General features: G+C 38.1%; 3 protein-coding genes across 3 annotated transcripts; all 3 read right to left on the bottom strand.

The window, feature by feature from the left end:
* Positions 1–12,371: 12,371 nt before the first annotated feature.
* LOC138912071 (uncharacterized) lies at positions 12,372–13,061 on the bottom strand. Its single transcript, XM_070211927.1, has one exon. It carries the CDS (start codon positions 13,059–13,061, stop codon positions 12,372–12,374), a length of 690 nt encoding a protein of 229 aa, XP_070068028.1.
* Positions 13,062–13,998: 937 nt separating this feature from the next.
* Positions 13,999–15,009, bottom strand: LOC138912070 (uncharacterized). The gene has a single exon (XM_070211926.1). It carries the CDS (start codon positions 15,007–15,009, stop codon positions 13,999–14,001), a length of 1,011 nt encoding a protein of 336 aa, XP_070068027.1.
* A 4,825-nt stretch (positions 15,010–19,834) lies between these two features.
* On the bottom strand, positions 19,835–23,899 carry LOC138912069 (uncharacterized). The gene is made up of 4 exons (XM_070211924.1): positions 22,793–23,899; positions 20,818–20,956; positions 20,610–20,748; positions 19,835–20,270 (listed from the first exon to the last, which is right to left on the bottom strand). The coding sequence occupies exons 1-4, from the start codon at positions 23,897–23,899 to the stop codon at positions 19,835–19,837; spliced, it is 1,821 nt and encodes a 606-aa protein (XP_070068025.1).
* Positions 23,900–27,514: the final 3,615 nt, after the last annotated feature.

The raw sequence follows: 27,514 nt of genomic DNA, 5'->3' as shown, positions 1-27,514 counted from the left end.
CCGGTTTCCATATTGTGTACACATTTTAAGGGCGGTTTTTCTTCTCTAAGCATTGGTTTTTAAGTAATTTAATGTCAGGAAGTTAATGTTATATACATCATTATAAATTTGAGACCAGATATGATAAGAAATATAACTATGAAATTGATTAATATGTTCAAGAATTATTTTAACTGATGCCTTGTTACTATTAGCTGTTATTAGCTGGTTTTTAGTTGTTACTATCTGTTTTATTTGTTGTGAGATGTTAAAGATATTTTATAGAGAAAGAGAATAGAGAAAGATTAACTTCAATAAATTAATTAATAAGTAAATTTATTGAAATTTATAAACAATTAAATATTAATAAATTAATTAAAATTAATAAACAAAATTATCTAAAAAAAAAAACAAACAAAAAATATTATAATAAATACGACAAAATTTCTACAAGCTCTATGCGAGTCTTTTTTATCAAATCTTTATTGGCCATTTGTTGAAAGGAAATAACCTTAGAATCAATTTAACACGTTCTGGGGCGGAAAGAAAAATCGGTATTTGAAAATATTTTCCCACATCTGGGAATCATTAACTTGTGAGATTTGTTTCATTGGACGTTGTTTTAATTTCTTTACTAGTTTTACAATCATAGGATACATATTTCCCTAAAATGATCGGACATGTTTGTCTTAGTTAACAATCTTTAAATACTTTGGGTGTATGACCTTTCTCACGTACATAGGAATCACAGTTGAGTATTAATTGCTCATAATGAGGAAAAAAGTCACGTGATCAATATTGTTGCATGGGGGATGTCGAGGATGGACGAAAGGTGAGCTACATTTTCTCACGTGGGTGTGCGAACTTTCTCACGTATGTACAATGTACATAGAAAGCCCAGTTTAATATTAATTGCTCATAATGAGGAAAAGGTAACGTGATCAGCACCAAATGAATATAAATTGAAAGCCCCTTATCATTGTTATTGATCTTTCAAATCAAAACGAATCAATAAAAACTGTTTCTATTGATGTGTGAATTTCAACAGAACTGAGGATACCAAGTCATGAAAATACCCAAGCTTTTTGTCTCCTCATACATGATCGTTTAGAATAACCCTTTAAACGGACTTGTACAACGAGTTGTTTAACATTAGGATAATGATGAAAGATATTGTTTCAGTTGATGTGCTAGGCTTCTTTGATAATATTACTAATTTCATTCTATAGGAAATAAGAATAGTATTTGAACAAGATCCTAACTTGAATAATAGTTTTGTAATGAAACAACCATAGGACTTCACTTTACTAAATACAAAATCTCGAAAGACTGCAATTTGGTTAAGCAATAAACATCATAACATCGTCAACATCGTCAGCTCATTAATATTGAGGAAATTGATTGTCCGTCCCTATACAGGTTCAAGGGAAACACGTTTCCATATTATGAAACACATATTAAGGGCGGGGTTTGTGCTCTAAACAATGCATACATTATTTTAAAATTTATTCAAGATTTTAAGGAGGACTTTCAATTCCTCCTAAACACAAAAACGATGTTTATGGATCAAGGGGGATATGATCTTAAAACTATGTAATATGGTGAACACTTTCCATTCTGTAATCCCGAGCTGACACCAGCAACATGCGCCTGCCACTTCTATGCAAATCGTCGGGATGGAGCCAGAAAATGAATCTCAATATATAATGAAATATGTTTAGAATCCCAAAATAAATGAATAAATATATTATTGTGTTACAAATTAAACAAAGTCTTTTTGGAGAATGGAGAATGGACTAATTGCGGGATCGTGATTTCAACCCCTATTATGGCACGTGTTAGAGTTAGCCTTGGGCATTGGCGTAACGTTTATGATCTTATCAATGAGCGCGCGCCTTGAGGCTTGTGTCTTTTATTGCGGTCGGTAACTGTAACAGGTGCGCAGGTTTGGGTACCCCTTGTGCGAGTCCCTTTTCTGACATCTTGTGATCAATATTGCTACATGGGGATGTGGTGGATGGGTGGAAGGTGAGCGACATTTTCTCACGTGGGTGTGTGGCCTACATAGAAAGCCTAGTTGAATATTAATTACTCATAATGAGGAAAAAGTTTCTAGCAAATTTAGCATTTGTCTAAAACTTCTTAAAGGGGATGATTGCGAGGAAGGGATGGTCGTGGAATAGCATGATCCCCCATATGAAGGGGGGATTTCTGTGCGAAGTTGCTGTGAAGGAACTTTAGTTCGAACTGAAAGACCACTGGATCAGCAACATCAGCAACAAACGAACATCAATAATCAACCAAACAACAAAACAGCTATACAGTTAAACAACTAGAAACCAGCTAATAACAACTAATCAGTTAAACAACAAAAAACAGCTATACAACAACTAATCAGTTAAACAACAAGCAAAAAACAACAGTTAAACAGCTAAACAACAAACACCTAATATGAACTAATCAGCTAAACAACAATCAGCTAATAACAAGTAATCAGTTAAACAACAAGGAACAAACAACAGTTAAACATCAAGAAACATCAGTTAAACAGCAATAACAACATCAAGAAACAACTATATCATCAAGAAACAACTACATCATCAAGAAACAGCTATATCATCAAGAAAGAACTACATCATCAAGAAACAACTATATCATCAAGAAACAACTACATCATCAAGATACAGCAGTTAAACAACAAAACATCATGAATAACAACCACGTGTGTTTCCTTAAAGAAAATGGTGATTTCATTTTTGAGGATCATCGGCAGTCTCTGGAGATGATTTTCTCCAAACTTCAAGGGATGGATCGAGTCGGTGAGAGAGAAACTAGGTATGGTGTACATATGCTAACATGTCCCTGGGCCGACGATGACGTAAGAGAGGGCCTGGATACTTGTCAATGTCACCAGGCACCATACATTAGAATTAAAGCTATTAATTTAATAAAGAAATACAAAAATCGTAACCATAAACTTAAAAATAAAAAATTTTAAAAATCTATAGCTTATAAAGGGCGCAGACAAAAATTTGTTTGAATAAAAGTGCAAGCCGCATTATTGTTTACTGCGCGCGCTCAACCTGAATACGACTTTTTTACTTATATAAATAATCTAAACTAATATAAAATTGGAACTCTAAAAAACGGTCAGCAGAAAATTTCACCCAAAACGGACATAAAAATCTAAAAAAAATCACATTAATTACTAAAGTATTAGTTAAATATATTTTTTTCCTGAGGGCGTTATGACACTTTCCTGTGTGTCATAAGGCCCTCAAAAAAAGTGACATAGCGCCTGCGGGCGTTATGACACTTTGAAGTGTGTCATAAGGCCCACGGGCCCTATGACACTTTTGAGTGTGTCATAACGCCCACGGGCGTTATGACACCGGGCGTTATGACATGCACCCTATTTTAACTTAAGAGTTAAACTAATGTTTTCATATTTAGTGTATAAAAAAAAAAACCTATTACAAAATTCCAAATAAACATGAGCTAAATTCAAATTTACATATTCTTTTTGCTTGGGGTAGGTGATTGTTTCTCAGTGGCAAGCAAAGGGATCCCCTATTTAAGGGTTTGTGTCGCTTGCTCTCAACAACTTGTTTTTCTGATCCCACCATTTCGTGATGTTATCCAGTATGATAATTAAGTGACCCCGTGCACGTGTGAAACAACCACTGAGCAACTAAAAGGGTCGTTTGCTATCAACAACCTGTTGCCACTCTGATTACACATATTTGGCCGGTGAACAATTTTTTATCCACCACTAAATTTAGTTCCCTCGTATTATCTGAGTCTAAGCAAAGGACACCCGTCACACCCCAGTAATGTCTCCCCCATTAACTAGGATAACCCAAATATATCGCTATGATCACCTGACACACCCCAGTATATTCTCCCCGTTTAACTACGATAACCCAGATAAGCAAAGGACACCCGGCACACCCCAGTAATTTCTCCCCCATTAACTAGGATAACCCAAATATATCGCTATGATCACCTGCCACACCCCAGTAACTTCTCACCCGCTTAACTGGATTCCCTCCCCTCGTTTCACCCTATTTTTCTAACTTCTCCCACGTTCGATCCCGTCAACCTACTTGTCAACCACTTAAGCAGAATGCCTCCCCTCTTTCACCCCATTTCCTAGATACAAAAGCTGGATATAACTATTGTGGACCCTAATTTACGATCACCCGTCACACCCCAGTAACTTCTTCCCGCTTAATAAGAGTCCCGATTTCTTAAACGAAATTCGGGGGGAGCGAATTCCTGAATACAATTCCTAGATATAAGCAACTTATCACCCTAATTTACGATCACCCGTCACACCCCAGTAACTTCTTCCCGCTTAATAAGAGTCCCGATTTCTCAAACGAAATTCGGGGGGAGCGAATTCCTGAATACAATTTCTAGATATATGCAACTTATCACCCTAATTAACGATCACCCGTCACACCCCAGTAATATCTCCCCCGATTAATTAGAGTCCCGATTTCTGGACCGAATTTCGGTATTCCTGATTCCTGAATACAAATCCTAGATACAAAAGCTGGATATAACTATTGTGGACCCTAATTAACGATCACTCGTCACGCACCCATTAACTTTAATTACCCCCCACACCTGTCACATTGTCCTGATTTATTACCCTAATTAGCATAATTAATTACCTCCCCCTCCACTTTTGTATCCAGCCTTTGTATCCAGAACTCTCATTTATACACTACTAAGTTGCCACTACGCCTATAGTCCATCAGCTCTGGTATTTGCGGTATCTTTTATTTAAGAAAATCACAAATTTTCTTCGTCTTTTGGGATATATCTTCAAGAGTGGTTAACCAATTTTGGTAATCTTTTCGGAATTAAATAGTTACGTGTCTGTTTTATACGGTCGTTTTGGAAAATTCAATCTAACTCAACCACAAGAGGAGGTGGGCGCATTCAAAATTTTAAAGTCACAGCAAAGTTTAAAAATCTTAATTTGTGAACAGCTTTTAAAAATTAAATAAAAATATTTTCTTCTACAATGCATTTTTGATCCAAAGACACCTTATGTCCTTACTGTTTAGGACACTCATCAGGTTTTTGTGAATTGTTTTGGAATTTTTAAAATTGTTTTTCTTACTTCCTTCCCAGTGACGATTCACAAACAATGCCCAAACCTGTCACTATTTTACGTAACGCATAACTATTTTTGAGCACAAGTAACCCTTGCTTTAAAAATAGTTATACATGGGCGTAAGTTAAAAGCTAGAGGGAGATTACACTTCAGGCATTTCAGCCCCCAAAGATTATTAGCCTACGCTTATGTGCTTATATTCAAAGCAAAACTACTTAGATCGTTTAGAAATATGTTATTTAAAATTGTGACAGGTTTGGGCACTGTTTGTGAATCGTCACTGTGAAGGAAGTAAGAAAAACAATTTTAAAAAGTCCAAATCAATTCACAAAAACCTGATGAGTGTCCTAAACAGTAAGGACATAAGGTGTCTTTGGATCAAATTTGCATTGTAGAAGAAAATATTTTTATTTAATTTTTAAAAGCTGTTCACAAATTAAGATTTTTAAACTTTGCTGTGACTTTAAAATTTTGAATGCTCCCACCTCCTCTTGTGGTTGACTTAGATTAAATTTTCCAAAACGACCGTATAAAACAGACATGTAACTATTTAATTCCGAAAAGATTACCAAAATTGGTTGACCACTCTTGAAGATATATCCCAAAAGACGAAGAAAATTTGTGATTTTCTTAAATTAAAGATACCGCAAATGCCAGAGCTGATGGACTATAGGCGTAGTGGCAACTTATGCTTAGAAAACCCTCATTTATCGAAATAAAATGTTGGCAGGCCTGGACACCGACCCATGTCACATTTTGTCGGCCTGTGTGATTAAACCAAGTATTAATATTTGACAAGTTATATAAAATATAACTTAACGTATGGCGTATAAATCTGGAACAAGGACTTTTGACGGCAATGGAATTATTTCTAACCGACGAACTAGTCAAAAAGGAACACCATAACATGATTGGAATGTGTATATGTAGGGGAGTGTAGGGTAAGGTGACGAACGATTCGTTTTTTGAATGTAACTTTTGTAAAAATCAATATTTTTTAAAAGTGTAAACGCAGAAAGTTGCTTACATCTACTGAGCATATCCCTGTAAAATTCGAAATTCGAAATTCCAATGCAGCTAAATCCCACAGCGTTTGGCGTGAACCCTACTTTTTTTGCACTTTCAAAAGTTGTAGGGTAATGTGACGAACGATTTGTTCTTTAATGTAACTTCTCCTAAAATCAATATTTTTTAAAAGTGTAAAAGCAGAAAGTTGCTTACATTTACTGAGCATATTTCTAAAAAAAATTTGGATTCGAAATTTCAACGTAGCCAAATCCCACAGCGTTTGGTGTAAACCATCCTTTTTACAAAAAAAAATACATTTTTTTATATATTATTTACGGAAAGGGTTTTTTCGATACGGAAAAGAAAAAAGTAATAAGATAATACCCAAACTTACAAAAAAAAAAAAGGTCAAAGTGCAAATTTTTTTTTAAATTAAATTAAACTGACGTCACTATTAAAAACAACAATAAAACTGCAGCAGTAAATGTTATCTGGTATTATTATATTTTTTTTACAAATAATCAACGATAACAATTAAAATTCTTGAATAAAAAAAGTTCGTCACAATACCCTACAAAAAGTTCGTCACGATACCCTACAAGGTAGACTTGGAGCAAAAACGGTGTCACTCTCAAACGGCGCAAAAGAAAAAACGCGAGGTACCAAAAACTGTTGATAAAGATCTCATGTATACGTGCATATATTTGCCTGATTTTATTTTCCACTCATCTTTGCTCTGGCACTGCTGAAACACAAGTAAATTGAATGGGTTTGCTAGTTTGCGCACCACATTTTTAGCGAAAATTACCTCACGAACAAATTACGGGACTTCTTATTAATATTACTGTAAATACATTGTCGACACGATAAGGGGAGACGACTACATTTATTTCGAATTTTTGTCGTGACGTCATATATGAGATTCGACGAGTTCGTCACATTACCCTACTCGTCAAATTACCCTACTTTCCCCTATATATATTACTCTCTTTACCTATGTATATATTTAAATAAAATATTTAATATTGGCGTTTAAATTAAGAGCAAGGACATGAAACTTGGCGCACAATATTAAAGTTAATTGTTAATCAAATTAATATTGTTATACAAGTTATATGAAATATAACTTTAAAATAGTTTAATATCGATAATATGTAAGCAATCTGTTTAAACAGCTGTAGATAACAAAAGATTATATTTAATATTGGCGTAGAAATGTGGAACAAGGATTCCGGAATTTTTGGACGGCAATGGAATTATTTCTAATCGACGAGCTATTCAAAAACGAAATGCAAATTTGCAGAGTACAACATAGCGGGATTGGAATGTGTATATGTATATATATTCCATTACTATATGTAAAGTTTGAAACTTTACATCTGTATATATTTCAAAAATATATTGAATATTCGGGTATAAATTTAGCGCAAGGGCATGGAACTTGGCGCACAATATTAAAGTTAACTGTTAATCAAATTAATATTATTCTACAAGTTATATAAAATATAACTTTAAAATAGTTTATTATACCTACACTGCCTTCAATATCGTTGATCGATGAACTAATCAAAAAGGAAATGCCAATTTGCAGAGTAAACCTTGCGGAAGGGCTGCTTCCAGAAAGTAAACGCCATTTTGGCGTGAACATATTTAATATTGGCGTATAAATTTAGAACAAGGGCATGGAACTTGGCACACAATATTAAAGTAATCATTAAAATATTTAGTATGTAAGTAATCTGTTAAAACAGCTGTAAATATTACAAGATTATATTTGATACAAGGTCTTAAAACTTGGCGTACAATATAACGAAAAATCCACGCAAAGATCATATGGTGGTATATAAAATAAAGAGGATTAATACTCTTGACAGGTATAAAACTGTCCGACCTACCATTTATCCATCATTGGATTGATAAGGTCGCTGATGAGGGAGTGTGGTGACTCCCGAAACAGTTTTTAGCATATTTGTTCTTTGGCCTTTGTATCTTAATACAAAGACTTCGGATTTATTTTACACTTTTCTTATTCTTCTCGAAACTTTTGCAATTATAGCAATTTCGGCAAAGTCTGCAACGCCTAAAATCGATAGGTATTCTCATAAAACCGATGTGTATGCGCCATGCATTTTAAACCTGAAGGAATTGTCTAATTTTTATCATCATAATAGAACTTTTTTTTTAAAACGCTGTGATCTCGGAAGCTATAAGAGCTAGAGGCTTGTACTTTTAGATTTAGATTCCATTACTTTCTATTCAGCGCAAGTTTGTTATGCGTATGTGCCACGCCCACTCTAACGCCCACACTCGCTACAAGATTTAGAGGGTGAAATCTGCAAGGGCATTAAAACTTCGGCTTGCCGAAGTTAGCTTCCGTCCGTTAAAGAAACTCCAATTCCAAAAATGTTCTCCCCGTAAAGCCCAACCCACAACTCCCTGCTCAATAAAATAAAATTTCAAGCCACACATATAATGGCATAATTTTACATACACTCCATACATCCCATTCTACCCGATCTCTACTTTAATTTTGTTCCATATAAAATCGAAGCCTTATCTACATGAGCTCTGAAAAAAAATTAAGCGATCGCTATATTTAGTTTTTATACATTATATTTAAGTTTTTATGCACAACTTAAGCTGTAATCATTTCTTAGGATTCTAATGCTCTTGTTTAGAATTAATTTTTGTCATTTAGTAGGATTATTCTATGTTTAAAAATAAAATTTATAATGTTCACTGAAGTTGAGTAGTTGTCTATAGGGAAGCCATACGTCGTCGAATGTTGTCTGTCATGTAAAGTGTAGTCGCCTTTTAAGGATCGCCATAAATATATCTGGTCGATGGTGATCATGGTAGGGTGGGCAAGTCAGCTTGACCAACCGCTGACATAAAGGCACTACATCCTTGTTCGTCCTTGTCTGTCCTTTGCTAGTCAATAGTCCGGTCCCTTAGTCCTGCGGAGATCCTCGTACACTTTAGCACGCGAATTAATAAGATTTTGTTGTTTAGCCATAGAGCAAGTAGCAGCGTTCATAAAACATATCCCCGACCACCCTCTACTGGTAACTCATGCCGATACCAGCGCGTGCTTAACGTAGGCTACAATTCCATCAGCTCTCAAAACGTAGTTCGCTACAGTATTTTAATATATAACAATAAACTTATTTGGTGCCCAAACGTGTGTGGCCCGATTCTGTCATGGCGACAGATCGATCCGGCAAGGCCAGATCCATTAAAAAAATATTTAAAACCGTCAGTAACATCAGACGTTAGTCAAGGGAATCTCCACAGCATTCAACCTCTAGATTAGGTGCGGCAAGGAGTGATTTACGGATCAAAACTCCTTGCATACTATTAGGCTGCAGGAAAAAATTTAGCTATTTAGCTTTAACGCCGCTACCTAATTAAACTTACGCATAGGGCGTTGTTTATTGGCTTAATAAATTTGCCATCCCGTCTTTTAGCGTGGGAAGAATTAATTTTTTTTTGTACTGAAGTTTAATATGGAATTGTACAGAACACTTGTTGCCGGTTGCCTGGTGTATCTGGTATAGTCTGTGTTTTAAAAACTTGTGATTGCAGGGAAATTTGATATTTTATTTTTGGCGACGACGAAAGGGAGTTTGCGCAATGAGATTCATATAACAACTAACTCTTTAATCAAATAAAAACACCTCTTAACGAGGTAAAAAACTAGTGACGATCGCACCTTCAACGTACAAAAGTTCTGATATCAAATTTTGTGACGAAAAATGATTTTAGATGCGACTAAATAAGTACGCTACCTAAAATTTACTCGTTCGGCCCGCTTTAGCAAATATTTAATATCTACACGAAAGTTTTCTGTTTGTAGCGTGCCGAATGAATAAATTTTAGGTAGCGTACTTATTTAGTCGCATCTAAAATCATTTTTCGTCACAAAATTTGATATCAGAACTTTTGTACGTTGAAGGTGCGATCGTCACTAGTTTTTTACCTCGTTAAGAGGTGTTTTTATTTGATATCAGAAGTTTTTGTTTGTTTACTTTTGCTCTCATAGATGCTAATATAAACATTTAAATTTAAATTGGTCAATCATAATTTTTAAACTATTGTATTTTAACGAATTAAGATAAAAAGGCGTTAAAGTATTTTAAAATACCTTTTAAACGAGGTACATGGGTGTACCTTTAGTAGTGTAAAACTTACAAACTAACGAAATGTAGCTATTTTTAGCTTTTTCCCGCTAAAGTAGCGGCTTTTTTCAAAAGTCGTAGAACAAAAGATTCCTATATGGAACTCTTAAGTGCAAATTTACTGATTCCATGACCCTAAAATACAGTTCGGATACCCTCCCACAAAATTCAATACTCAGGGAGCGTTAGTTGTTCTGAGCTGGCAAAAGTGGCTATTTTCGTTTCTGAATAACTTTTAAACGCGATTTTTTACATAAACATGATATATACCAAAATTTAAGGAATCTCAAGGGCTATACAGTTTAAAGTTGTAAGGAAAATCGTTAGAGCCGTTTTTGAGAAAATTAAAAAAAAGCTAACAAAAAAGTTTAAACAAATTTTCTTTTGTTCAAATCTTTTTAACTATTACATTTACACAAATTGCATATAGAAGGCGTTTATAGCATTTAAAAATACCTTTCAAACGAGATGCAGCACAAGTCTGTAGCTTTAGTAGTATAGAAGTTACGGCTTTCCGAATTTTAGCTATTTATAGCTGTTTTCCCGCTAAACTAGCGGGTTTTTTCAAAAGTGGTAGAACAAAAGTTTTTTATATCGATGTGACGAACGTCATATCAAATTTTCAGAACTTAAAAAACATATTTTGGACAAACTGACAAACTGACAAACGCCTTCGCACACTCTCCTGGTGCGCTTCGTCACTACATGGACTGCCGTCCACAGTGATATAAACATTTAAATTTAAATTGGTCAATCATTATTTTTAAACTATTGTATTTTAACGAATTAAGATAAAAAGGCGTTAAAGTATTTTAAAATACCTTTTAAACGAGATACATGTCTGTACCTTTAGTAGTGTAAAACTTACAAACTAACGAAATGTAGCTATTTTTAGCTTTTTCCCGCTAAAGGAGCGGGTTTTTCCAAAAGTCGTAGAACAAAAGATTCCTATATGGAACTCTTAAGTGCAAATTTACTGATTCCATGACCCTAAAATACAGTTCGGATACCCTCCCACAAAATTCAATACTCAGGGAGCGTTAGTTGTTCTGAGCTGGCAAAAGTGGCTATTTTCGTTTCTGAATAACTTTTAAACGCGATTTTTTACATAAACATGATATATACCAAAATTTAAGGAATCTCAAGGGCTATACAGTTTAAAGTTGTAAGGAAAATCGTTAGAGCCGTTTTTGAGAAAATTAAAAAAAAGCTAACAAAAAAGTTTAAACAAATTTTCTTTTGTTCAAATCTTTTTAACTATTACATTTACACAAATTGCATATAGAAGGCGTTTATAGCATTTAAAAATACCTTTCAAACGAGATGCAGCACAAGTCTGTAGCTTTAGTAGTATAGAAGTTACGGCTTTCCGAATTTTAGCTATTTATAGCTGTTTTCCCGCTAAACTAGCGGGTTTTTCCAAAAGTGGTAGAACAAAAGTTTTTTATATCGATGTGACGAACGTCATATCAAATTTTCAGAACTTAAAAAACATATTTTGGACAAACTGACAAACTGACAAACAGAATTAAATTTTCATTTTGGGAAGAAGAAGAAAATCTTATTTTGGCTATAACTTTTGAACGGAGAGTCGGATTTTGACAAATGACCCCTCATTCGACGGGTATTTTCAAAAGGAATATAACTAAAACATTGCGAGGGGGCATTTACCACCGGCCCCAACAGCTCCAAATCTCGAAATTTTCACTTTTTCACTTTCACCGCTCTCTCTCCCAAGCCAATTGATTTTCTTAAAGTCTTGGTATGCAATCCTTTAAGTTTTTGCAATACCTTTCGATTGGTGTATTACTCATTACGATCGGACTATCACAGCAGATTTTCAATTTTGCGGCTATATAATAGTAGTCGCCTTCGCACACTCTCCTGGTGCGCTTCGTCACTACATGGACTGCCGTCCATAGTGATTTCAATTAAGCCTAACTTAACGAAGGGGCGAGAGACGGGGCGAATTCGCGAGCGCGATTAAAGCTTTATTGCGCTCCCGCTCCCGCCGTACACTATTCAACAAATTTCATTATAAAAGCGCAAACACCGCCCCCTCTGAAGGACCACCGTCTTCAGCACGCCACAGGCAGCACCGCCAGCCTATGGACCGCTCGCCGATATGTCGTATCCTTCGTTTTCACGTCCGCCACTCGGACCTTGCCGTCAGCGCCGACGTGCACCGCCACGATCCGACCGATCATCCACTGCTGCGGCGGAAGATTGTCCTCGGCGACGACGACGAGAGCTCCCACGGCGACGTTTGGAACCTCCTGGTGCCACTTGTTTTTCGCCTGGAGGCTCGAGACGTTCTCCCGGGACCATCGCTGCCAAAACCTGTGCCTGAGACACGAGACACTGCGCCATTGTCGCAAGCAGGTTGGGCTGACTTGGTCCGGGAGCGCTGCTGAGGGTGGAGCTAGGAGGGGCCCGCCGATCAGGAGATGGCCTGGGCTTAGGGCTTCGCCGTCGTTGGGATCCGTGTTGATCGCTCCGAGGGGCCTGGAGTTGAGAACGGCCTCCACGCTGGTGAGGAGAGTTCCGAGCTCCTCCGCGGTCAAGATGTCTTCGCCGACCGTCCGAAGGAACAGGTGCTTTGCAGACTTTACACCTGCCTCCCAAAGTCCGCCGAAGTGAGGTGCTCTGGGCGGTATGAACGCAAACTCGCATCCTCTTCTTGATGCGAATGTTGCGATGCCGCCGCCCTGCTCCTCCAGATGGGCCCGGATCTCTCTCATGTGGCGATCGGCTCCGACGAAGTTCATCGCTTTGTCGCACCACACCTTCTCCCGCGTCGACTCACTAGCCTTTGGAAGGTTAACAAAAACGCATCAGTGGTGAGGTCACACACTAACTCTAAGTGGACCGCTTTGGACGCAAAACATACAAACAATGCCACGTATGATTTGTACGGCGGCTTACCACGGATACGATACGTTGTGTTAAATGGGCCACAAAAATCAACACCACAGATATTAAAGGGGCGGAGAGCTCGAAGTCTGTCTGACGGCACGTTTCCCATGATTTGCGTCAAGAGTTGAGGCTTGCACCGAAAGCAACGAATGCAAGACCGAACTGTTCTGCGGCAAACTTCCTGCGCATTAACCAACCATATCATTTCTCGCAACAGACTTACAAGAGCTCGAGGACCAGCATGACAATTTGTAACGTGCAGGTAGGACACGTAGGTATTAACAAACTGTGAGCCTTTCGACAACAACAACGGGAATGTGGCTTCGTACGGGATAGGAGCATTCAATAACCGACCCCCAACTCGCAGCAATGTCGAGGAACACCAATCTAGTTTTTTCTCCTGGAGAAAAGGGCTAAGTTTTTGAATATTCGTTGCTACCGGTTTATTTTTCCGAATTTTGCCTATGTCGTCACTGAACTCGTGAGACACGATGTCCGCTGGGTTTATTTTCGTGGGGACATGTCGCCAAATTGCTTTTTCCGACCACTCTTGGATCTCTGCAACTCGGTTTGAGACGAAAACCGACAACGACGACGGATGCGTTTTGATCCGATGCAGAGTGATCTCCGAGTCCGTCCATAGGAACACCTTTGTGATCGGAAAATAAAGCAATGGTCTTACACGATTATAAAGATCCGCAAGAAGGGGAGCTGCGCACAACTCAAGGCGGGGCAAAGTTTTCGTCTTGAGGGGAGCTACTTTGGATTTTGCTGTCAATAAAGATACTTTTAAACCTTCAGCGGTACTAGTGCGAACGTAGATGCACGCTCCATATGCTCGCATGGAAGCGTCAGCGAAACCATGTATACATGTACTGCCGGGACTTTGGTGTCTGTATGAACGAATCGCGATACCTTGATCTTTGGCAGTTGCAACAGCGTTCCCTTAAAAGCTTCCCAAGATGTCTGCAGTTGCATCGGCAGCGACTCGTCCCAGTCTAACTTTCGAAGCCACAGTTCCTGCAACAACATTTTTGCCCTAGTCACTAGAGGGCACAACAGGCCAAGCGGATCGAAAAGTCGGGCAGTCACCGACAGTATGTTTCGTTTTGTCGCACGAAGATCCAGGAAAGAGTCATCCAACCGAAATTGAAAGTAATCTTTACCCGGCAACCAAAGCACGCCAAGGGTCTTAGTTACGTCTGAGTCTGCCGTTAGCGGAATGACAGCGCTTTCAGATGCGGACCACTCTGGGCAGTTAGAAAACCACTTTGCCAATTTAAATCCTGCCACTTGCAATACCTGAAAAACTTCGTCTCGAAGGCCTAACAGGTCATTCTGAATGACCTTGGCGGCTTTTGGACACGAATCCTGCGCGATCTCTCCAAGCCGCATTAAACACCTAAGCGCCAGATAGGGGCGCTTGAAGATTTTTAGAGACTCAGATGGATCTCGTCTCCACACTATGAGCTTAAAGTTTCGGTCAGCTTCGTCAACCATTACTTGACGATACATCTTTTTAACGTCTGCTGCCAGCGCAAACTTGTGAAGTCTGAACCGAAGCAGGGTCGAATACAGTTCCTCTTGAATGGTGGGGCCAACCATCAAGATGTCATTCAACGCGACCTGCGTCGATGTACGGCTCGAGGCGTCGAATACCACTCTCAACTTTGTCGAGTTGCTTTGAGGTCGCAGTACGCATTGGTGCGGAATGAAATAGTGCGGACTCTCTGGAATTTTATTGTTCGTAGAAGACATATGGCCCATCGCTTCATATTCTTCCATGAATTCCAGATACATCTTTTTTAAAGAAGGATCTTTGGATAATCTTCTTTCAAGCGACAAAAATCTACGTTTCGCAACTTTATATGATGAACCAAGAGTGTTTGGGTCAAATTTGAACGGCAGACGAACCGAAAATCTCGTGGACGACAATCTTTGAGTATTTTTCTCATAGTGTTGCTGCTCAGGAGTATGGACCTTGGCCTTGGGCGGCAAGTCCTCCACAGACCAAAATTTCTGCAGGGTTGAGTCGATTGACTCCAACACTTCCTCCTGGCAGCTGAGATGTACCAACTTTTCCGTATTTTTTATTTTTTTTGAGGCACATCTTCCTGACACTATCCACCCGAGAACTGTTTTTTGCAAAATGGGAAACTCAGGCCCTTGCTTTATCTGGCCGACTGACAATAGTTCAAAGAACGAGTCTGCGCCTATAAGCATATCTATTTTTTGGGGCTTGAAGAAGAATGGATCTGCCAAGTGAATATTTTCAGGCACCCTCCAGCCGCTGGTGTTCACCGTTTGATCTGGATGATAACCAGAAATATTTTTTAGTATGTAAAATTCAGACGACAATTGACTGCTACCCACTCGCGAATTTTCTTGGTTGCTTGAGCGTAAGTTCCACCAATGCCCCGCAAGCTCAAACACGCGTCCTCTTTCTTAATCTGAAGTCTCTGCGCGAGCTCATCGGTCACAAAATTTACTTGTGAACCAGAATCGAGCAACGCTCGAGCCGAAACTAATTTGCCACTTTTTGTTTGGACGCTCACGATGGCTGTGGCAAGAATAACTCAATCCGTTGCAGTCGCATGCAAAACATGCGAAGTGGATGGAGTATTCTGCAAGAGCGTGGGCTGAGGAGGAGGTGGCAACGCGAGATTTGATAGCGAATAAATGTGCAGCAATGTGTGGTGTGAGGACTTACACAACCTGCTTCTTTCCGATTTGCATCTTATTACCGTGTGGCCCTTTCGGAAGCAGTTAATGCATTAAGGAGACTTTTTTGCAAAATCGAATCCTTGCTGAACTGTTAGGCTAGCAAAAGCAGTGCAATTTCCTACTTGATGTTCTACTGAGTTGCAAAACACACATACTTCGGGGTCGTCTATGGCAGCAACAAACGAAAAACTCCTATTTCCATTCTTCTTAGGATAAGCCTCGCTCTGCTGAACAAGTTTTGGCTTACACGCTTCTTCGGCAACCATATGCTGATAGCGCTTGTTCAGGGCCGACTCACGCTCGCTCCAAAGAGGAAGCGAAGTATAATCTAACTGTTCTTCCCATTTTCTTTTAGTTCCTGCATCGAATTTGCCCATTACTAGATGGATGAGGATGGCATTCGTAATACGTTTGTCATCCCCAATAAACAAAAGAGAATCGTACAGCGCTGTGACTGTGTCGATCAGGTTTCTCAAGGCTGTAGCTAATGGCTGGGAAAAAAAAAAAAAAAAAATTAAACAATCATTATCGTACACCCGCCTTAGGCTAGCCAGGGCTTCTGGATAATTATTCGCTGTAACTTGGAATGCCCTGACTGTTCCTAGCGCGCCTCCAGCAAAACACGATATTAGATGGTTAAATTTTTCGATATCGTTCAGCGTGTCATCTTTGTCAACAAAAGTTTCGAAAAGGCTTATAAAATTTTTAAATTCGGAATGTTTTCCGCTAAAGGTTGGAAGAGCGACGCTCGGCAAACGGCATTGGGGTGTGCGCGTTGCCGGCGGAGCGGAATTGTCAACGCTCTTAAGCTTTGTTTCCGCAATTAGGGAAATTAGCAACGATTTTGCTATTACCGCAGTCTCTTCTAACTCTTCGCGGTACTCATCATCTCCATCTTTCGCTTCAATTTTAGTCTGTATAAGCGAAGCATTTTCAATGTGCGTATTTAGGATTTCTAATCGACATTCTAACTCAACCGTATTTAAAGAGAATCGACCCTCTTTTAAATATTTTTGCGTTCGCTCTATACTCCTCATATATCCATCTCGTTGGTTTTTCCACTCTTCGATGTCCTTGTTGTTACTTTCTTTTGGCATTTTTTTTTGTTTTGGTATCGAAGAAATTAAAATTTAATTTATTTTAGATTTTTTTACAAATTATATGTATGTAAATGTATACAAAATTTTTTTTTTTAATTTATTAAATTTAAAAATAATAACCAACAAGAGGAATAAACTGAACGCAAGCAGTGTAGGGGAGTTATTTAAATGAATTGAGGAATTCATTTAAGGAATCCTAATTTATTATAATAATTCAATAATTATAATATGCCGAGCGCACGTAGTGTAGGGCAGCACACGCCAAGCTCAAACACCAAAAAACGAACAAGCGTTTGGGCAGCGGCAACGCTTGCACCGTTCCAGCGATCGAAAACGAAAACGACGAAAGATAACTCGAAAGAACGGGCTACGCTGTCTGTGTGTGTGTATGTGTGTACGGCTGGCGGTGCTCAACGCAATGCTAACGGAGAATGATGCACTGACCGATAACTAAGGGCAACGAATATATAAACCTGACGCTTAAAAGCGCGGAAAATGGCGAAAAGCGAGGGAAATTTCCGGAAAATGCGCGGCAGAAAGTTTGCCGGGAATTTAATTCTCGAATTAGAACTTTTCACAATTCTCAACATTTACCCTTTTAATTTTTGCAAGGCTATAATTGGTGCTCATTACGACGAGAAATGGGGGAATTTTATTTTTTAAACAACCAGGATGCCGACAAATTTATTTATTTCTTGTTTCTTATTATATACTAGCAGGGTCTGTAGCCCGCAGCTTCGCCTGCGGAAATTATAATTGAAAATTAAGCATTGCTTTATCTTTGGTACTTATTTGAAATTTAAAAAATTCCTAATTTTTATTCTATAAACAGAGAAAAGATTTTATCAGAACTTTTCCCCTTGATATCCGTAAAAACAAAAATATTTTGTCCTTTGAAAACTACTTAAAAAAACATGTGTCTTTTTTAAATCTTTTTAAAATTATTATGGATTGTTTGCATAAGTTAACAGATGGACAAAACAGAAACAAACAGATTCCTTTTTCGACACAAATCCTTACACTAATTTCATTCAAAACATTAGTACTTTGTCCAAAACATATTATTTAAATATAGAATGTCATACTGCGATGAGCATGTAATAACATTATTTGAATAAAAATTTCTTTAAGAAAAAAATTGATAGAATACGAATTTGATTAAATTTACATGTTAAAAATATTAAACTCTTTTTCAATTTCGAAGAGTTTTGACTATTGCTGTCCCGCTGTTACCCAGATAAATTTATTCATTTTTTTGTATGAATTAAGAGTGCAAAAATATGAATTTCAAAGCAGTACTTTAACGAAAATTCCATTTAAAATTAATAACGTCCTTAAATTAACTTGGTAAGAGATTTAAAACATTAGTATATTAACTGTTAACTAATTAAAAAAAGAATCAGCTTAATGTGACAGTCAGAACAAAAGTTATTAATTTTTTCCCGAAACATCCCATTTTGTGTAAGTTGAGACACTTTGAGCGTGTAAGTTGAGACACCCGTTTTTCATACAAAAAGGCCTGAGGCCAACAGAGGTCGCTTTCTGCCTAGTACATTTCTTTGATATTAGGGGAAAAGTGAAAGTTCAAAGAGCCTTTTGATTTTGATTGTTATTTGGTCTAAGTTCTTAAAAAATGGATGGGAAATGATTTAGGACGAGCTAAAATTGATTAAATTAACATAAATAAATAGTTCCTTATAGTTTGGAGTACTTTTTGTGTGATTATTATTGACTTTAAAAAGTGTCTCAACCTACAGACCTCTTTTTCAAATTGTCATTTTTTGGCACTTTTCAAAAAAAATTATTTTTTAGTTTTCCCAAGGGAAAAAAAATTTTTTTTGCTTTATTTTACAGCTAAAAGACTAAGCTTTCGATCGGTACCTAACACGTGAAGTTTCAAAAGCGAATGTCCAAATGGAAGACTAAAAACAAAAGGTGTCTCAACCTACAGACCTCTCCCCTATAATAATTGTGATTAAGATTTAAAAAATTTGAGGAAATATTTATACCCGTTACTCGTAGAGTAAAAGGGTATTTGTATTCGTGCAAAAGTATGTAACAGATAGAAGGATGCGTTTCCGACCCCATAAGGTATATATATTTGTCGGAGACAGGGGTCTCTTAGCCGCTTCGCGAGTTGATTTGTCCGTCATGACTTAACTTCCACTTGGGTTTTCTTAGTAAGACGCGCAGCGAGTTGCAATTGTTCGTGTTGCCCGTTCGAAGGTTCTCGAAAGAATGAGTCCTGAACCCTCTACTACTTTGCACAACCCTACGTTGCAACCACAATTGCGCCACACTCGGCTAAGGTGGGTTCCCACCTAGCCACGCTCTTGAAACCCTTAAACGGTCTAAGAAGGTCACACTTCCTTTTCTCAATACTTTATTTAAAATGACAGGTTTCTCTCAGTTATATTTAACATTGATTTGTATTATTACTAATTCTCTCGACACGGCTATCCTGACTATCACACGTCCTCGTGTGCATGGCTTAACATTGGATTGGCATCACATTTTGCTAATCTGAAACAAATTTGAAGTTACTCATTAACTTAAATCATGACTTATTTTTTTTTTTAAATCCCTCAATACACTTTTTGTGTCTTCAAATGACAGTTTGGCAGGATAACTCTTTCTTATTAGTAGCTTGTACTCTTCTGCGCAAACCCGACCATTTGGCTTACAATTTATCACAACACAGTGCAGGCTCTTGCCGCCACTTGCGACGATATGCACCTTTAGTGCCACAATCTCTCATTAGATCAACTTAGCCTCTGTGTGTGATGTCCTGTGCACCCCTCTTAGGTGACAGATCTCAACTCATCTTCTGCGTCTATTTCAACGCCATCACTCTCTTTGAGCAACTCAGATGCAACTCGATTATCTGGTAGTTTTCTCAAGCTCTCATGCGGATACTTGTATGTTCTTTTACTAGTCAATGATTTCAACAGGTAACGATCACCTTCCAACAATTCTGTTACAACAAACGGTCCCTTGAACTTGGGATCCAATTTCGTTTGATGCCGTTCCTCACTTCTTAGCAAGACATGATCGCCAATCCCATGTTTCACAACTTTTGCCTTATTTTGATCAACTCTACTCTTGTCATATTTTGCATTCTTATCCATATTCTCTTTAGCTTCTGCCCTAGCTTCCTTACAATCTATCTTAGGTTCGGATATTATGGGTAACATGCCCAAGGGCCTTGCCTGCTTTCCTATTAGTAACTCTAAGGGGCTGAAATTAGTCACCCGATTACTAGTACAGTTCATAGCTAATTGGATGTCCATCAATGCATCCTGCCAAGAGCGTTCGCTTGTCTCAACTGCCGTCAACATTCCTTTCAACGTGCTCATCACGCGCTCCACTTGGCCGTTTGCCCTGCTTGCCCCTGTTGCAATTAAATGTAACTGAATTTTATTTGATGAACAAAAATCACGGAATCGACCACTGGCAAAGCTCCTACCTTGATCTGCAATGATACGGCTAGGAACCCCAAAAAGTGATATACCTGCCTTTACTGCGTTGATACAATTTTCCGTATCCTAATTCAGTGTGTGATATAGGTAAACATACTTGGTGAATGCGTCTATTTGTACTATGATATACTCCTTTAAGTCATTTTTTCCGCTCAGCTTCCCACTAATATCAATATGTACGGTATGCCAGGGAATTTCTACCTTGGGAATGGGGTGCAGTTCCATTTGTACTTTGCCTGTTGAGGGTTTGGAGAGCTTACAGGTTATACAGTTTTCCACAAACTTTCTAACGTACTTCGACATACCTTCAAACCAATATTGTTCATAGACCTTGTTTAGAGTTTTCTGCCAGCCAAGATGCATTATAGCCTCGTGTACATGATTAATGACCGACCACCTAAAAGCTCTCGGAATCACTGGTAAGCAACGAGTCTTGCCGCTTCTCTGAATTTTGCGATACAACAATCCGGCTCTTACTTCGTAAGTTTTAGCTCTGTCAACTTGCATCTCACCTCCATTTATTTGTGTCATGATATCAACTATACCTAAGTCCCTCTGCTGTTCAGCGATTAGCCAATTATCCGTTATCGCTGCCAAGTCAACGCGAACCTCAACTACTTTGTTTATCGTTTTCGGGACATCTGGAATAGGATTTCGGGATAGGCAATCTACGTGTGTCATTTGAGTTCCCTTTCTATATTCTACGCTAAAATCGAATGCCTGCAAGAACGCCCACCATCGGTGTACTCGTGGTGTCAATTCAGCCTTTGTGCGACTCGCTTTTAAGGAATTGCAGTCAGTATGGACGACGAACTTTCTACCATGCAGGTAATGTCGAAAATGTTTAACAGCATTATACACGGCTAAAGTCTCTAGTTCATATGAATGATATTTTGATTCTGAAGTTGATGTACACTTACTGAAATACTCGATCACCCTACATGTGCCGTCAATCCTGTGAAGGAGCATTGCACCGTAGCCATCCGCGCTGGCGTCTGTATGCAACTCGATCGGAAGCTCAGGGTTGAATATGGTCAGCACAGGGTCACTTGTCAACACGTCAATAATCTTTTTTCGTATTTGTTCATGATTTTCCTTCCAAGCAAATCCATTTACCTTAGAAGTTAATTGATACAATGGTTTCATCTGTTCAGAGAATCGTGGAACAAACTTTCTGAAATATGAAGCCAAACCTATAAATTGTCTTAACTGCGTGGCAGTAGTTGGTTGGCTTAATGCGGATAGAGCTTCTATTTTTCTAGGATTGGGTTTAATTTCGCCATCTTTAATATAAAACCCGAGATACTCTATTCCTGTCTTGAAGAATGTGCACTTATTTATATTGAATGAAAACCCGGCATCTGACAAGGCTTTAAGAACAACTTTCAATCTTGTAAAAGCTTCTTCTTTGGAGTTTGCGACTATTAACACATCATCAATATAGACAATTGCATACGAGTATGCCAAATCACCTAAGGCTCGTACAATCGATCTTTGAAATACTGACGAAGCGTTCTTCAAACCGAATGGCATAGCAAGGAACTCATATTGGCCTTCTGGAGTCACGAAAGCTGTCTTCTCGATGGAATCAGTGTGAATCGGTATCTGATAAAATCCGCTGGCCATGTCCAAACTGCTAAAGTATTTACTACCACGTAATCTATCTATCTGATCTGCTATTAATGGCAATGGATATTTATCAGACACCGTATTCGCATTTAATTCGCGAAAATCAATGCATAGTCTATCACTGCCATCTTTCTTTTTAACTAAAAGCATCAGCATGACATTGCTTTCAATCATTTGTTGAATTTTGTCCCTGACTATTAGTTTTTCTTCTGCACTTAGTCTATACGGACGTCTTTGTACAGTCTTATGTTCATCAATTAGACGAATTTCTAATTCTCCTGTAGTTATACGCCTGTGTGGCATGCCAGTTATAAATCGATCTGAGAATTCATTTAAAATATTTCTTAATATTATCTTATCATTATCAGCTAATTCCACATTATCGTTAAGCAGATTTTCTAAGATACTTATCGAAGTTTCATTACTCACTACATTGACAATTTGATTCCTATACATTGTTAATTTGTTAGCATCAATCATGACACCAAGACCTAGCTGCAATATTTCTCGACCAATTATAATATCGTACTTAAGGTAATTATCCTTTACTACATGAAATAGAACTTCTACATTAAATTCGGAAATATTTACAGTTGCCAATACTTGTAAGTTGCTTTTAACAATGTTGTCACCTATTCCTCTTAGGACTACCGTATTATAAATCCTTTTTCCAGCCAGCTTGTTGCAAAGTTTCTCCTTGACCAAAGAGCATTCGGCACCCGAATCGAAGAAGAAGATAAAACTCTCACCCATTTGCTTCATAATACTAGTTGGCTCCAACACTGCACACATGTCGACTCGCTTCTCGTTGTTGAAGTTGTTCGCCGACGTTCCCTTTATACATACAGATGCAATGTGACCAGGATTGCCACACTTGAAGCAAGTAACTGCTGACTTCTCTCGTCCAGCCAAAGGTTTGCCAGCATGATGATTTGGTTTTGCGACGTTTCTTTCTTCTTCCTTCTTCTTGCGGCACTCAAACGCTTTATGTCCTATCTTGCCGCAATAATGACATTTGATTTGCGCCTGCGCCTTAAACTTCTTCCTGTCCGGTCCTTGATCCAATCCAGAGTAGTCGCTCACTTTGTTGAATGCAAACGCCTTTAAGAGCTGCTGCAGTTCATTCCGAGTTTTTATGTTTGTAGTGAAAACGGAACTTTGCAGTCTGGGCTCGATTTGGGACGTGTGGGCCAACACTAATGAAACAGCTATCTCCTCTTGGCTCATTCCTTTCCACTTCGTCAGCAGTGACGTCACCAGCCTGCTGCCATATACTGACAAGGACCCGTTTGCACTCGGCCGTCCGTTGAGAATGTTGAGCAATACGGCAGACGGTGGCTCGATGCCTTCATAGCGGTGTAAAAACAAATCCTTAAATTCCAGCCACGACATTCCAGCGAAGCAAATTTGTGACAGCCCTTGCGAAGAGTTTCCAAGCAGCGACTTGCTAAGCGCCATGACTAGTGCTCCGCCTTCCAGTGGACGCTCGGATAAGATCATATCCACGGTTTTACACCACGCTGCGGCATCGGCTCCAGGCGCATCAGGATTAAACATTGGCAATGTCACCGAAATACTTTGGGAGGCTGCAGTCGATGTTGTCTGCACAGTTTTCAGCAACTCTAGAAAGTTTCGGTTCTGTGTCTCTAAAATCGCCTGCAACACACTGTCAGAATGTTCTTGTGGCGATGGGGATCCCACTTCTGATGTCGGAGACAGGGGTCTCTTAGCCGCTTCGCGAGTTGATTTGTCCGTCATGACTTAACTTCCACTTGGGTTTTCTTAGTAAGACGCGCAGCGAGTTGCAATTGTTCGTGTTGCCCGTTCGAAGGTTCTCGAAAGAATGAGTCCTGAACCCTCTACTACTTTGCACAACCCTACGTTGCAACCACAATTGCGCCACACTCGGCTAAGGTGGGTTCCCACCTAGCCACGCTCTTGAAACCCTTAAACGGTCTAAAAAGGTCACACTTCCTTTTCTCAATACTTTATTTAAAATGACAGGTTTCTCTCAGTTATATTTAACATTGATTTGTATTATTACTAATTCTCTCGACATATTCTTGATCAGGGTCACTAGCCGAGTCGATCTAGCCATGTCCGTCTGTCCGTCTGTATGAACGCTGAGATCTCGGAAACTACAAAAGCTAGAAGGTTGAGATTTCCCACACATATTCTTTGGCTTCCTACGCAGCGCAAGTTTATTTTAGCCGAGCGCCACGCCCCCTCTAACGCCCACAATCGCCCACTAACGATTTTAAAATGGGTCCTGCGCCCACATCTTTTAAGATTTCAGAAAAGTATAAATGCAATTTTGTTGTGTATATTAATACCTATCGAAATGTAGAAGACATTTTTCAAATCGGACCATTCATTAAAAAGTTATACTCAATCAAAAATTATATATATATCTCCCTCGCACTCCCTTTAGCTGAGTTTCGATTATTAATCGGGACACCAACCCGATTACAGCGTTTGCACTCCCTTTAGCTGAGTAACGGGTATTAGATAGTCGGGACACCAACCCGACTATAGCGTTCTCTCTTGTTTTAATGTAAGTTCGCGTTGAAATGTTACAACCGCTTCAAAATGTGATGGGATGTTTATCCTTCGACAGTTAAAAAAAAATTAATGTCTCCAATTCTTATTTTAAAAAAATGAATGCCAGAGATAGGATAATTTTAGGCTTATTTTTATTTCATCGGTCCCTTAAAACAAATCCTGTTGATATTGGCCTTGCTACCTCGTTCTACATTTTCTATTTATATTTTTTGTTTTTTAAAGATGCAATTTTTAAACTATTTATTTAAACTATTACAAACCAAATACTCTTGGCGAATTTGCTACCGGGGGGTTTTTGAAAGGTATCCACAGTAGACAACTATTATAAGGGAAACAAATATGCGGAGCAATGTTTTGCTTCATGTATTTGACTAATTTAAGAAAAGCCATCAAGAAAGGCAATTCCAAATTACTGCATTTTATCATTGATATTTTCTTTCAGTATTTTTGTTTTCACATTAATTTTTCACCTTGATTAGAATTATATTAATAATAGGGAAGGCAGGTGGCGGGGAAGCCGTGAATCAAATTGTTTAAACATTTGAATTTGTTTAAACAATATGAGCACGTGTAATAAAGAGCAAGAGAATCAATTGGTTTGAATATTTAATGTTCTTTTAATATTATCAATGCGATTTGAATTTTAGTTCACAAAAATCGGTTACAAAATGTCTTATGTAAGTATGTTGTGGAAATGTAAATGAAATATTCTTTTAGGAAAAGGATATCAGTATTATCTTGAATTTGAATTTGAGCGAATCTCAATTCCTTAGTCAGCTGCAATGCACACACACAAACATACACACGCATATACATATGTATCTAATGGCTGTGTGTGTAAAATACGCATTTTTTTGATACATTTATTTTGTGCGTGTGTGTGTACATAGCAGAGCAAATCATTGTTTGTTTTTGTTTTATACAAATCCAAAGTTTGTCGATAACTCAACATTTGAAAACTGATAAATAGTTTGCTGATCGGTCTTTGCATTAAAAAAACAGAAGCAATTTTAAGGAAAATTTCGACTGTAAAATTCAGCCTAATGGGATTTCTGTAAGGTTTACCGATATTTTAAAATTTAACGTTTACCTAAGAAAAAGGCGCAAAAGAAAAGATTTGCGATATAATCGATTTTTTTTGGCTGTGATATTTTCATTTTCCCCTTGCGCGGTCACACTTAAATTGCGACAGCAGGACATACATATGTACATACATACATGCGCCAGCAGAACATACATACAAACATATGGGGACGCGTGACGTCACATCAGGTTAGCCAAATTTGAAAATATTGGGGACTTGGTTAAGGATGCTGAATCTCCAAGAAATTTAAATGCAGTTATTTGCGGGTATGCCATAAGATTATGAACATCACATTTTTAAACCATTTTAACAACATTTATAACAGAGAAATGGCAAAAGAAAGAATTAAAAAAAAACAAATGGAATTTTGGGGCACTTTGGGGTCTTTTTTTGTTCTAAAAAGTACCCCTTACGCGGCTCCTAATTATTTTAGTAATTACTGTGATTTTTCTAGATTTTTAGTTCAATCCGTTCTGGGTGGAATTTGCTACTGACCGTTTTTTAATCAAGACAAATATTGATATAGATTGTTCTGATTGTGTCTGAAAACGTGTCTGTTTGAGTCTCAAAAATAGCTTTATACCGTTTGGTATAATTATAAGAATTTATGGTATTATTTTAAGAACGGATTTTTAAGACCGCTGTTCTTACTTTAAGAACGAAACGTACTTAAATTTATATTTATTTTTAGTAAAAAAAATAAATTTCTTTGAATGCTCCTGTAAGCATTCTGCCATGGAAGGAAATAATAAGGCCATGGCCCAGGGGCCAAGGTGCTGGATTCTGGTATTATTTTGTGTTTGGGGGTACGAGGTTCAATTCCCGCTCACAACACAACTTATTTTTTTTTTTTTTTTGTAATTAGTAAATTAACAATTTAACTTTTTTAATACATTTTTGTTCTTAAAGTTATAAAGGAAATGTTAATTGAAATACATTTGAAAAACTTTTTACTTACTTTGACTTATTCGGTTTTTGAACCGGGGTCCTCTCGCATCAGAGGCAGACGCCTTACCAACTGGGCCATCGCACCGTGTTTCGCGCGCGTGCATAAGTTCAACTTAAATCTAAATTTACTGGTCTTAAATCAATACCCTTTGGTATCAATATAAGAATATGGTCTTAAAAAAATAAAAGAACAAAACGGTAGTAATGTAAGAAATTCGGTCTTAGATTTTTTCGTTCTTTTTTTTCTGGGTGTATGTATCAGAATTATGATCGTTAGTACATGCAAGTTTTATTTATTTCTTGGTTTGAATGCTCGCTATCTTCCGAATTTTTCACTCGAAAGATGGGCCAAATCACAATTTACGAAACGCCACAGATTAACTTTCAACTTTTAGCACTCTATACCTGGTGGGACGATTCACATCCGTCGGTAACTTCCCTCTTCGAATCCATATGCCTTCCTTCCTGTGCGTAGGGGATAAAAGCGGTGAAATTTTCCAGCGGCAGCACGACGAAATAACGTAGGCAGCAACTGGCGACAAGCAGCGGCAACCAATTTCACTGGTCCACTTAACGGCGATTGAAAACTGCAGCGGTCAAAATTTTCCAGCGGCAGCAACGACGAATTAAAGTAGGCAGGAACAGCGGATTAACAGCGGCAACAACAACTACACTGGTCCAGCTAACGGCGATTGAGAACAGCAGCGGCAATAGGAATCGAAGAAACTGCAGCTTCCAAACTTCCAACAAAATTAATTGGCGGCAACAATTTGATTTGG

This window comes from Drosophila takahashii, chromosome 2R, assembly GCF_030179915.1.
Source record: "Drosophila takahashii strain IR98-3 E-12201 chromosome 2R, DtakHiC1v2, whole genome shotgun sequence".
NCBI classification, from domain to species: Eukaryota; Metazoa; Arthropoda; class Insecta; order Diptera; family Drosophilidae; genus Drosophila; species Drosophila takahashii.
Note: the sequence above shows the minus strand (reverse complement) of the source record. Positions and strands in the feature narration are given on the sequence as shown.

Coding starts and splice junctions, on each gene's coding strand:
- LOC138912071 (XM_070211927.1), bottom strand. CDS start 13,061: ATGAACTTCGTCGGAGCCGATCGCCACATGAGAGAGATCCGGGCCCAT.
- LOC138912070 (XM_070211926.1), bottom strand. CDS start 15,009: ATGTATCTGGAATTCATGGAAGAATATGAAGCGATGGGCCATATGTCT.
- LOC138912069 (XM_070211924.1), bottom strand. CDS start 23,899: ATGACGGACAAATCAACTCGCGAAGCGGCTAAGAGACCCCTGTCTCCG. Junction 20,957..22,792: donor GAAAAAGGATTTATAATACG/GTAGTCCTAAGA, acceptor CGCAAAATTCAG/AGAAGCGGCAAGACTCGTTG. Junction 20,749..20,817: donor TGAACAATATTGGTTTGAAG/GTATGTCGAAGT, acceptor AACCCTCAACAG/GCAAAGTACAAATGGAACTG.